The sequence below is a fragment of the Aythya ferina genome, assembly GCF_964211825.1.
Source record: "Aythya ferina genome assembly, chromosome: 14".
NCBI classification, from domain to species: domain Eukaryota; kingdom Metazoa; phylum Chordata; class Aves; order Anseriformes; family Anatidae; genus Aythya; species Aythya ferina.
Window position 1 is genome coordinate 13,863,191 of NC_140312.1, and position 13,909 is coordinate 13,877,099.

At 39.2% G+C, this 13,909-nt stretch overlaps 1 protein-coding gene across 2 annotated transcripts in view; it reads right to left on the reverse strand.

The window, feature by feature from the left end:
* The window catches only part of RANBP17 (RAN binding protein 17), a 162,752-nt gene that overhangs the window by 76,989 nt on the left and 71,854 nt on the right, over positions 1 to 13,909 (reverse strand). Inside the window, exon 15 of one of the 2 annotated variants that reach the window (XM_084535478.1) lies at positions 638 to 711. The exons of the other annotated variant lie outside the window; for it this stretch is intronic. Within the exon in view, the coding sequence (XP_084391604.1) occupies positions 638 to 711 (74 nt within the window). The remainder of the gene's footprint in view (positions 1 to 637; positions 712 to 13,909) is intronic. 2 annotated transcript variants of the gene reach the window in all.

The following is a 13,909-nucleotide window of genomic DNA, read 5'->3' on the forward strand; positions in this document are numbered from 1 at the left end:
TAGGTTTATTCTTCAGAAGTACTGCAATACTTGTCTGCCAGAAAAACGCACCATCTTATCTCTGAGATGAGAATGGCTGACAATAATGCCCCTTGTATCCTTCAGTATGAGTCCTTAAAATCTTTCCATGTGAATCCATACTTCTAAGAGCAAAGTTCGCCAGATCTTACCAAAAAGCAAATCAAACAAACCTCCCCAAAACAAAGAAAGATTAGCTTAACTTGGCCAGCTCTCTGCTGTGAATCATGCTGAAGCTTTACAGGTAATCTACTGGCATCTGAGGGTGCAGGAATGAGAAGCGGGGAATGGAGGGAACTGCTTATTCCAGGACTGTCCCTGAACAAGCATCTACGAAATTTCAGCTTTATCCTCCCATAAGCCATTTCTAGAAGTGATGCAAGCACTCTGGAGTACCTATCTATCTCTAAGTGTTTATTTAGAGGCCTGCGGTACTTTCAGAAAATAAGATAAGGGTGTTTTTAAAAATAGTTATTCCTTACTTGAAATATTTAAAATTTACAGAAGACATTATTCTAGCAGAAGGCAAACTTAACAACATAAAATAAAACACGGATTTAAAGTAAACATTAAAGACAAAACAAAATACATATAGAATAGAACCCAAGGATAAACTCACATTTTTGTCATAAACGTTTCTAGAACATGGTTGTCATCTGTTATTCCTAAGACTTCTGACATTCGGGCATACACCTGGAAAAAAACATTTCAACAGTAACATATTATAGACATTTACAAGAACCAGCAGTTTAATTTATTCTAAAACCTTTCCCTATTTTTGCAGGAGAAAAGTACAGGCACACATGCCTGCTGTTCCAATCTAGCTAAAGCATTTGTAAGAGATCATTTACACACTCTATGATGTGTTTTGTGAATTTTGGAGCCAATCAGCTTTTAAGTGCCCTTGCAAACATTTCTTCCCACAAAAGAGAGAGAAAATTTTCACATTAAACTCACTTTATGGTTCACAGAACAAACACGCCTCTTTTCAAAAAAGTGTTTTATTACCAACGTTGCAAAGGGACAGAGAAAACATTCTTTTGTTGGTCCCTGTCCTCAGTGGGATACGATTCAGCACTGTCCCTTAGCTTCCACTTTCATGTTGCTGCACTACCAGTCACAAACTAGAGAATCAGGTACTCCTCAGGCATTCAGTTTTGTGTTCTCCCTTCCTGGGGCAGCCAAGTAACTTCTAGTTGTGTACTTTTTCCCTCTGCTTCAGATCCATGAGAAATTACCAGCCAAGTTTTCCAGCACCCCACCTACCAGGTCACACTGCTGTTATGATGCAGCAGCAAACACACAGCACACAACAAGTGTAATTTTTTACTTACAGTGTAATCTTCATACAGTTTTTTTTGTAGTTTTAGTAGCCAAACATTTAGTTCGGATAAAAATGTTTATTTGGATTAAATCAACATGAGAAATAAAAGGGAAATGAGCACTGCAAAACTTCTCAATGCTCTGCAACTCACTCGAGCCTGAGCTCAAGTAGCACTGCTATTTGCTTACGACTAGGCTAAATGCAGGTCGGTACATTTCATTTCGGTCATTTCAACCTTTAGTGATACTAAAACAAGTATTATGGGTTACATGTAATTCTTCCACATTACATGATCGAATCAAGTATCACCAAGGTCTGAAGCGCAGCACCGAGCCCAGCACAGGCAGCCTCAGTTCCCCAGCAGTGAAAGCCTGGTGCCATCTAGCTGTCAATTTTGTTCGCCGGCATTATATATTCTACACAAATTCCAATGAACATAAGATAACTTAATACCTATGTTACTGTATCTAAATTTGCTTGTACCAACTTCTGTTCTGCTACTGATGCAATGCTACAACTTTGGTTAAAAAGCAAACCAGCAGTATTCTACCGCTGCAGAAGTCAACAACAAAAAAAAATAATTGTATTTTCATGTTCCCAAAAATGCAGTTTTAAATTGGAGCATAATGAAGGCATGAGCAAATCAACTTGCAGCTGTAACCAGAAATTGCATCAACATCAAGGATAATTTACTTAACTTGTAAGGTAAAATATCACCTTTTGTAATTGCATGAATGCAGTGTTCTGTGACAGAAGTCAGCAGCGAAAGGACAATCAAAATATGAAAAAAGGAACATACTGTTTTTCAAACCTTGCAAAATATCATATTCACACTGTAAATGCAAAGCTATGATTTGCAGTAAACTGCAGCTACAATAACATATTCAAGTATAAAATTCGTATATTCTAATCTAAGAAAAAAAAAGCACCGCTAAACAGCACACTGCTGAAATGGAGCAGCTGCAATTTTAGCGACATCTCCGAATTCCCTTCCTCGGGAAGGGGAAGGAGATGGGGAAGGAGAAGGGGAAGGAGGAGGGAAAGCAGCCGGGCGAGTGCGACGGGAGCACTCTCTCTGTTGGCAAACGGGGCTCTAAGCCACGGCTGAGTTTAACAAATAAATACTAAACCAGCAGTCAGTGTTGACAAAGAGCAGTGCTTTAATCCACAATTATCCTTGTAACTCTTACTACTCCTTTTATCATCCATTAGCTTTGATTCCCATTATCCCATCAAGAACTGTGTCAACGCTTTTGTCCCTGGGGATTTCCCACAACTACTAGGATCTGACAGCCAAGCTTGAGTGCTAAGCAGGATCATTACCTCTTAAATCCACTTATCTGATCCACTGAATAGTAAATTGAAAAGCTCATTAACAGCAACAATCTGATTTGTTTTCGCATGTGACAGGGTCATTTCAAGTCAGCATGAATACAGTGCTGGTAATAAAAACTACTACCCGGTCTGTAATGTGACAAATTGCAAGCTAAAATAAACGTGATATTTTAAACACCTTCTTCAAAATCATTTTCAAACCGAAACACGCTCTTAGGATGTAAAAATAGAAGAGCAAACAGCCCCCAACCACAACAATGAAATGCCCTTAGACTTTTAAGCGCTATAAAAAATTAATGATAAAGCATTTTGGACAGATCATAATAAAAAACACTTCAGCAACAAAGACCGTGCTACGTATTCAAAAGGAGGAGGAAAACACTGTTGAAAGGGGTCATAAAAGGATGTGGAATTGCATGTGGAAGTGATCTCATCCTTGTTCGCATCACGGAGCCATGGAGGTGAATGCGGAGCTGGGGAGGCTGCGCCTGCGGGACCGGGACCGGGATGGGGCCGTGCCCAGGCGCCCACCTGCTGGCTCGCCCCCAGCCCCGGCCTCCCCCTTCCTCCTGGCAGCGAGAAAGAAACAAGGCTATGTTTGCAGTTCCCCCCGGAGACTTCGAGTAAGGAGCAGGATAATTAACTTTCAGTAGGAAACAACCAGTTTAAGACTTCTGTAAAGCCTTTACACAATTATTCCCAAATCCTTACAACTGTGGGATTTGTAGCTTCCAATACAAACCCTGCATCGACACACAGCGCTGGGCAAGCACGGCATGGTATCGCCACAAAATGTGAGCTTCTGAACCATCAAATATCACATCATTATCATCATCTCAACGTACATCAGTTATGAATTAAAGTGAGAAATGCACAGAAGTGGTAACAGGAGGCTACAACATTAGGTAAGCTTCACGGGTACAAGCACTTAACCAAAGCCCTTAAAGCAAGCTGGGCTGATACCACCACATCAACCCAAAAGCAACAGCACTGGCTGCAACACTCACAGGTGACAGCAATAGTCATGGGAGTGATGATAAGGAAAAGACCAGCAAAACACCTTCAATAACAGCTTCAAACATATTAAAGCAAAAAATCATGGAATTGGTCAGGCTGGAGGAGAGCTGTGGGCTCACCAGGCCCAGCCACCCCCGACCATGTGCCCCCACTGAGCCGTGTCCCCAGGCACCACGTCCACACGTCCCTTACACCCTCCCAGGGTGGGGACCCCCCCAGTGCCCCGGGCAGCCCGTCCCAGCACTCGGCCACCCTCTGCGGGACCAAATTCTGCCTGAGGCCCGCTCTGGGCCTCCCCTGGTGCAAGTTGGTGCCATTTCCTCACATCCTGCCGCTCATCACCTGAGGGAAGGGACCAACAGCCTCCTTTCAGGTAGTTGTAGAGAGCAACGAGGTCTCCCTAAACCTCTTATTTTCCAGACTAAATGACCCTAATGCCCTCCCTCAGTCGCTTTTCCTAAGTCTTGTTTTCTATCCCATCCACCAGCTTCCTTGCTCTTTGCTCCACTTCACAGAATAGTGAAATAGATTTGTGAATAAATGTATAAAATGAAAGGCGCCTCAGTGGAATTGAGGTGTTTAAGGGAGCCAGCAGGTTCACCAGCTCTGGAGCTGGTGTATCTTTTACTACCTAGCAGCTTTACCAGTTATCCAAATCGCATAACCTTACACTTCCCATCTACTTGAACCCCACCTGCTGCATTTCAAAAAGAAAGAAAATAAAATTGTGGAAGCAACACTTTATAAAGCAAAACATTCGCATGTAAATACAACTTCAAACAGAGAAATAATGTGGTAATTACACTAAAACTTTATTTCTCTGACTTCTCTACTCTTTGGCCCTAGATATGTTTAACTTTGCTTTGTCTTTAAGGTCTTCTCTTTTTGGTGCTATCGTTATAACTCTGAAGAAGCTAATTATGTCAATTCTTAAATGTGAAGCAGATTACAGAACTGGGAAGCTCAGAATATGAGTTCCTAAAGGTTGTATGGCTATATAATGACAGTCACAGAAATTCAATAACAGCACTGTATGGAATGTACTCAAACGCACCCCATGAAACAAATTAAAACAGAGCAATGAATCTCTCACACTGTGCAAATAAGAAAACACAAGAAAATGTTGGTTTCTATATGTTTCATAAGGGCTATTATAATGAATTAAGATTTTGGATAATGAATCTTCAGAAAATTACAGTAAAGTTATTACCCGTAGGCACAGCATAAATGCTTAAGATATTATAACTTCCTTGAAGCTCTGCAGGCCTTGCTGCAGAGAACTATCAGTGTAACATTAAAGTATTTTGTCATGAATACTGAGGGCAAAACCAGACCTTAACCATATTTGCTCCAAAACTGATAGCAACTGCATGGAGACAGCTGCTGCCGAAGAGGCTGGCATGGCTGGGCTGGAGAGCAGCTACCCACACAGCCCACCCCAGTTCTGCAGGCAACTCGCCCAGTGTCTGGGCTACCACAGCAGCTTCCTGGAGGTGCCACCTCACCTCTCTAATACCTCTACACTAAACCCACTAAGTTCCATGCTAATTGAGACTTTCTTTCCAGGTATAATTTTCACCGATTTTTCAAATTGAAATCTGGTATTTTAAATTTTAACATGCAGAAGCTCCATTACATGCAATTTGGAAGCTAGATTTCTGCTGCACGATCAATGAGAAACTGAACTTAGTCCCCTAATTAACTGAACTTAGTCCCCTAATTAATGGATCAGAGTGCCAGATCAACAACTTTTGCATTCCAACCAAAGTAAAGGCTTAAAAAGCCTTCACTTTTTTATCTCATCCACAGCAGAGGAAACCTCGGTTGCTCATAAAGCCTCCGCTCCTGACCAGCTGTCTGAAAAAGGTAACATCTCCAAACACTCCTAACTCTGAGTCTAAGCCCAGAGGATAATCTGTTGTTATATAGTTAGCTCCCTACAAGAAAAAAAAATTCTTAATAGGCCTTAAGAACTTGCCTCAAATAGTTTCAGATGGGATCTCTGAAGAGCAGATGAAGTTGGGCACTGCACTATACAAAAAGGAGGCTGTCCTCCCACTTGGTGCTGCATGTGTTTTTAAGCAACCAGAGGAAATACATCAGTTATATAAATAATACGGCATCTACTGCCTTATCTACACAGCCAGCTTAATCAAAATACTATTCCTCAGTTGACAGAGACCTACCATAAAACAACGTTTAAAAATTAGGGTATTGCTACTGCAACCGGGTGGAATGTTGTAGAGTAAGTACACTGAGTGGCTCAGAGTCATAGTTACAGATGCTATTTCCTTGGTAGTCTGCTGAAAGACTGTGTCCCTGTGAGTCCAGACAGTACGAGGAATGAGCAGTTCCCTCATGGGATGTGTTCCAGGCCCCTGCTCTCTTAGCTCCGTGGAGCAGAGGATTCACAGGGTGTGGGTGTCACTTGCTCCAAGCCTCTTGCTCCATTGAGTGCCTGAGCAATGCCAGCAATAAACCTTTTCTTAAGTGGAAATCGGTCTTTTCATTTCAATGACTTCCTCTCAGCTTTTGTTTTTATTTATTTATTCATTTTCCAATTCCTCTATTTTCTGAAAATCTTGAGAGAAAGCCCCATAATTCTGGCGGACTTGCTACGGGAGCTGTACTACCAACTAACTACTGTTACCACCAATGCAGCATGAGGACCATGCTCTGAAAAGAAACCAGTTTACCTGCTAGGTCTTAGCCAATTGTTAAAAAGGAGTTTAGCTTTAGAAGTCTTTAGACTATCAGTCTTGTAAACCACTGTTACAGATTTCTAATTCCATAGCCTCTTTTTGTATTAATAGATGTTACTTTTGAACATCATCCCACTGATTTTTAGTTTTCAAGGCACAGTTCTAGCAGCGTACAGCTTTCATGGAAAACACAGACACTGCAGAGATTCAAGCCATCTAGGCAGTCATCTATTTGTTTTAATAAGAAAGTAAAATGCTGCTTTAAAAATCCTCTAAATGATTGAAATGAAACAATACCATATAGATTACAATACACGAATAGATTTGTTCTTGTACAGGAGTCAGAAAACTCCCAAACCTGAAGTAGCAGTAATCTATGTTCTTACCTGCCCCTGTCCAGCTTAATTTTATTCAGCTGCTTAATTGCATCTAAACAAGTGGCCCACTCAGCATGCTTACGTGCAAGCAACTTGACCATTTGATATCCTTTAACACCAACATTAGTTTGGCACTTAAAGACAAGTAATAAAAATCATAGCTATTTATTTCTAAAATTTCTATTTCTAAAACTATTTCATTGTACTGACTTGAGCATAGCTGCAGGTGTTATGCATCTCTCAGGATCAAGCCCTAAGCACACCAAATTTAGTGATATCACATATTTTAAAAAGGTTTTGCACCGGAGCTGTACATCAGTGCTTTTTGCACATTTATCCCACGGCATAAGGAGAGGTGTTACAGCCACCACAGCTAATACTAGCAATTTGAACAACCCTCTTTGGCAAGCCAGAAATAAGATAATTGTTCAACATAGGCTGGCTCTTCTGAAATACTGGAAGCATTGCCTGTAATTATAGACATCTGTCATTGCTAGCCACTCAGTAGTAACCCTGACATCAATATACAACTATAACACTAAACTGCCTGCAGGCATAGCAATGGAAGCCAGATACGAGAGGCGGGCAATCATCTGCCTCATCCAAACTATCTGTCAAAGGTTCCTAACCACAAATAGCTCTTACGTTTTGTATCCTTAGGATAATATGTTGATTTATTTTAGATCCTCTAATATTTACCGTCTAGGCCATCTACTAAAATAAAGAAACAAACCTTATGGCTAATGGAGGCAGTTACCGTTCAAAATCATCACGAAAGGTCATAGCTCACCACTCAAATGTTAAACACTGATGGCTGTTTTGAACATGCACCTGTGTATAAACTTCCCTGCTCCCTCCTCCAAAATCATACGTGATCATTTCCAACTACAATTTACAATGATTGCTCTTCTCTTATCAGCCAACACTTCAGACAACATGAGGAAATATTTACATTTTGAGCACCTGGAATTATCTTTGCAAAAATACACGCGGTTCGCTGGACATACCAGTATGTTCCAGTGTCCTGGGGTTCACCAGGTCAGTACAGAAAATGGTTGGTGTTTTGCAGAATTATCTTTAACACCCAACTTTGAAAAAGGAATTAGTATTAATCATATAAAATATGTTTATGGATTAGATACTTCATCAGCTCTTAGCAGGAAGCTAAATTACACTCTTGGCCAAGGAATAAAGTTTCTTGAAATTCACGGATAAATGTGGATCATTTCATTTTAATTTTAAGGTGAAGAGCATGCTGAAACCCTCCATCTCTACTTTTTTTGTCTTCATTTGAAAATCAATCTCAGAAAGGGGCAGAAAAAGATTGTAGGTTTAAACTAATTAGGAATTAACATCCTTACAATTATCATAATTTGTTATTAACAAAACTGTGATTTCTTAGTATGATTCACAACAGCCTCTGCTGAAGAGAAACTATTAATTACTAGACAGACAGTTAGCTTACAAGTGAGCTGCATTTTAAAAACCTCCTTTAAAATACAATTGCTAAATGCCTTACAGTGCTGTAATGTGAGACAGGTTCAAATCTTATTACTTCACTGAAATTAAAACCTAAGTTTTAATACTGTTCAAGTCGAACAATGATTCCACACTTTATTGCTTTTGAAATCCCTTGATGATCATAGGAAAAAATGCCCTCGAGAAAAAGAGACTCTGTTTTCGATAAACAGAAAATACAGTTTGCACTCTTAGCCTCTTTGTCATCACAAAAAAAGGATTTAATGCCAATTCTTTAAAAAAAGACTTTTTTCACAAAATGTGCACCTTGTGTGCCATTTGTAAAATCAGCTCACTTTCTTTTATTTATTACTGCAGCGCGGCAAGGCAATAAAGCAGCTACTGATAGCTAATAAATTACATGCCTTTTAAAACAATTCTCCAGCTACAAAAACTTGTAACTACAAAGGCTTACATTTACATGGTACATCGTGTGAAATGTCTACATTTATGTTCTATTTAACCACATAAGTAAAATCTGACCCTTTATTAAACTGCCAACTCTGAAGCATGGGTTACACATGAGATTAAACAAAGGGTAACTTTTTAAGGCTCTCCTACGGATTTACATAATTAAACTTAAAATGCAACTGAAAATTGGCCTAAACAGTTCAGGTGCAAGCTATTTTAAAAATTAAATGAATTTTTAAGTATGACCTTCAAACTACCTTCAGGAAAAAAAAGCGATCACACGTTTTTCCAACTATTGCATGATAACAAACATTTACCTCTAAATCTAAAAATTGCATAAAGTTTTCAATAATAATAGCAACATATTACTGCAATATAAAACAATAATTTTCCATCACATACCATGAATACCAAGATTTGTATTTTTAATTAAAGTAAATGTCAGAGCTTTGGGAAAGCATTTTTTGGTTAAAACAGATCTGAAACAAAAAAGCCCAGCAGTCTTATTTCTTTAGGATATGTTTTAAATCTATATGTATCTACTGAACTCATTAAGCTGCTCGTAATGTTTTTTCTTTACAGCCTACCTACTAATTAGAGTTAATCTGCACGGAATACTGAAATGCATTGTCTTTTGGTTTTGTATTGCAGTATTTCTGGACTGATGTGCTAAACTATTTTCAGACATTTGTTTCTTACAATGTGACTGCCTCACAAATCATTAAACAAAGCATCACGTTCTTTTTAATTGTCTTCATATCTTCATGTATCTACATTTAAGATGGGCAGTTCTATTAATTAATTTCCTTCACTCAGTGTTATTTCTATAACATCTGTGACTTTGGTACTGCTTTCCTCACAACTTTCCTCATTGCTGTAGTTCCAAAATGGCAGTTCTATAATTGAGCATGAAAACAAACCTTAACTACCTACTAATAATTAAAAGCACTTAAAATACAGCTACTCAATTTAAGAAAACAGCCCACAACATGTTAGTAAAGATGCTGCACGATTCTAAATTCCTCACCAGGCACACCACCAACACGACTATCAATCATTTTGAATGGAGATGCTGTGGGGCAGATCTTTCAGTCTGACTGAGCACTGCTTGATGCAAAATGAGATGGGAAATAGTTTTCAGACACTTTTCCACTCCCTGAATCCTCAGACCACTTTTCCCTATGGTAACCAAAGGTCTACTTTGGTAATATGTATTTTCTAGTGCTTTATACATGTAGTAACAACTTAAGAATATTAAGACAATGACATTCATTATATAAAGCCAGACAAAATGGAGGTTTAACCAAGGAGATTAAACCAACCAGACAGCTGAAAAAGCAATGCAATGTCCATGGTTTCTTAATTCAGGTTAGTCTACTTGTGAGGATGAAACACAGCTGTAATTTTACTATGGTACAAAATAAAGAGTGAATGGCGCCTGGCATAGCTATACCATCCATAACTGGATTTTTAGAAAAAAAACTCGAATAGTGGAGAGGGAATTTAACAGGACTTATCAACAAGAGTATGGTTCAAGAGGAGTTACAGATATGTATAAATGCAACAACAGTGATATTCAGACATTGAAAATTCAAATTTTGAACTTATCAGCAAATGTAAGTTGATACAGAAGACACTGGAATCCAGCAAGAGGTTAGTAGAAAGGAATGGCACAGTCTCACCTATGCACACAAGGCATTTGAGAGCTGTATTATATGGAGAAAACTGTCTATAGCAAGCTTTTGTTAAATTATCGATCATAAATGTAGCTACAAGTTGACACAGCATACTCTAAGTTAAGGACTTCCAAACATGAATGTACCGTACAGATAAGTGTAAAAATAGAGCCTACTCTATCACCAACAGGGAATAGAATTATAGTTACATTTATTGAAAAGCTTACAAAACTAACAAAAAACTAATGAAAGTGATCAATCAAAATTGGTGAAGAATCTTGATCGATAATTATTCTCAGCAATGCGAGAAGTTTCAGACTTCAGCCTCTAATGTTAAAAAGAGGGAGCGACATCGAACTTGAACACTGAAAAACATACAGCATAAACTGTCTTGGCTTTGGCTGGAAAAACAGACCATCATCCAGGCTAAGAGGGAAAAATACAGAACAATTCAAAAGAGACCATCACATCCAACATTTGAATTAGCCACACTAGAGGGCAGACAGTAAAAAACACCATGGTTCATGTTCCAGAATCAAGAAGTGACACCAGACAACCTCAAAGGCAACACCCAGAACAACCAAATTTCATCCATGCACATCTTTGGGTCCTGGACAACTTGGAAGTGTGGCCTCATCACCTACATTCTGCATGCACTTTTTCATGTAGTGCCATCTTTTTATAATATGACTGATAGTAATGGTCTTTAGTAATATACAGAGCAATATTTCGGTACATTTTGCTAACTTCTGAAGCAAACAAGATAGCCAAATCTGTACAAACATACCAGGTAACAAAACACTGTCAGATATGCCTCCACTCTACCCCCAAACAATCTGCAATGCTTGAGAAGCAAAGCAGTCTGGTAAGGCTCTGTACTATGAGGTGCTGACTCACACTTAGCTTAAGAACGGATATTGCAAAATTAATTTAACTCTAAAAGCACATTCATTTAGATGGATGATGTAAAAAGCAAAAATTAGTAATATTCTCATTGTTACTGGTGTTCAGTAAATTCGAATGAAATTGGTTGTTAAAAAAAATAAAAATGCATAAACTTGAATGTAACTGTGCTGATAAGAGCACAGCCAGTATGGGCATTATTTTGATGCTACTTAAATCATCAGCTCCTGAGTGTATTTTTTTACAAAATCTAAAATGATATTTAAAAAACAACTATATGTGCTTCTACATATCTTCTGATAAGCTGTTATTGTGTATTTGACATCTATACAAATCATTTAATACTTAAATTGATATAAAAATCCTGCTTCAGAAATAAAACTTTTGTTCCCATAAGACTGCTTTCTCAATAGAGCTACACGCCTCAAGAAACAACTCGTCAGTAGTGAGAATGCTCTGGAGAAATAATATGGAGCCTTCCTCGTGGCCTCCCTAACTGCAGTTCTTTTCGTCCAAATTGATGCCAACTACCGACTGCTCCAACAAAGAAGATACAGACAAAACCTATGTGGAACAGGTAACTGAAACGCGTTTTTTTTTTCTCTCCATGCCTCAGAAGAATGACAGGTGACAGAAGACAGACAAGTGTTTGCCCTGCTGTGATGTTTAACAGAAGCGCATTCAGCACTGAGCGGAGTGCTTCAAAAATGTATTCCTCGATTATAGCCATATGCGCTCCAATTCGAGACTGCACTGCACTTGAAAGCCCCAGAGTAGGACAAGATACCAAGTTATGGAATATAAAGCAGTGGAAACAAACACCGTCATCACCACATCCCAAAAGGGACGCACAGCGTGCTGGGCTGCCCCCGGCAGGCCTCTGCTCAGCGCTGGTGGGACATGCCCAGTGCTGGGCCCCCTGTGGGGCTGGGCTCCCCAGGACAGGAGACGTGGATGTCCTGCAGCAATTCCTGTGAAGGGCCACAAGGGATTAGAGTGTCCGACACAGGAGGAGATGCTGAGAGAGCTGGGACTGGCCTGGCCTGGCCTGGAGCAGAGAAGGCTCAGGGTGATCTTAGCAGGGTGTGTGAGTGTCTGATAGAGACAGGAAAGAAAAGGGAACCAAGCTGCCTGGGGGCAGGACATGGGGAAAGAGGCACAAATGAAAATGTAGGAAACTTCATTTCAACAAAAAACAAACAAAGAAACATGGGGCTTGTAGCTGAATGCTGGCACAGACTGCCCAGAGCAGCTGTGGTGTCCCCGTGCTTGGGAGATCCCCAGAACCAAGCCAGCCCTGAGCACTCCGGCTGACAGCTCCAAGCACGAGGCCTGAACCAGACAACCTCCAGAGGCCCCTCCCGGCCTCACCTGCTCTGTGATCTGGTGATACTTTTGTATTTTCTTATAATACTTGCTTTTATGGTAGTTCTATTTCAACCACTACAAATTTTAACTTCAAATGACTAACGTTAACTTAAATTTTACTCTATTTTGAGTTTTTGCTCTGGGAATTACTTTAATCAGCTCATTAATTTATCTGTTAAACTTTTACATTAAAAAAAATAAGAAATACGTATTATTTATTTTTTTTAATATAACTGAAGATATATATAATAAACTTTTTGTCTTTCTTTAAATATAAGTTTTTTTAAATGCACATTTTCTTTAAATGTAGACTCACAAGTAGCAAGATTTTCCTGGAGGATTAGCCTGCATTTTCCACATCACCAGAATGGCACAAAGGAATTGAAGCAGCGTTCCTGCAGCGTTGCAGAAACTGGTGTTACTAAGAACAAAATGAAATAAAATGAAGGTGAGGGAGCCCAGTTATTCAGTTTTCACAGAGCTGCACTTTCAGGACTTGCCCTGTGTCCCTGGTTTGATTCTTCCAGCACTGTTAGCAGGAGGAGGCAATCAGTATTACAGTTGGCACCAGTGCCCAAGCCAGAATGTAGGCACACACCTTCAAACAGCACGGTGAAAAAGACAGCCTATTAATACAAATGACACATAACCTGTCCTAGTATTCTCCCCCATACTATTAAGTCTTTATGACCAACAGAATAACAGCATTCAAATTCAGTATAAGTGAAGGAAGGAAGGTAGTTAACTCTGACACTCTAATAACCTACATTTAACAGTACTGCCTGTAGCCTATGGACACCGAAAAGCATTAAATTGTTAATGGCTTATTTAAAATCTACTTCTGTCAAGCTCAGTCTTTGAGATTTTTTTTTTCTTTTACTTCTCAAGATTATTATTTTTAAAATTCTTTTAATCTTTATGCAATTCATTTTTTAATATCTGCATGGTAAGTGTTGCATCTTTTAATCTAACTGGGACAGACAGGTCCTAGTAAGTCAATTTACTGTATGTGCAAGACCCAGCTATCTGATTAGAAGTTCTGCAATGTTTCCCCTTGCAAAAATACAACTCTGTCATTATTAGAACACTCAATGCAAATATCTCATTTATCTGGGAACTAACCCAGAAGCCTAGGTTAGCAGGCTGGTCTTTCCCATAGACTTCTTTTCGCAGGAGGGTAAGCCTGTTCTCCTGTTAGATCTCCCATCTGAACACATACGCTGTTCTACACTCTTGTAAACAATTAGCTATCTAAACTTA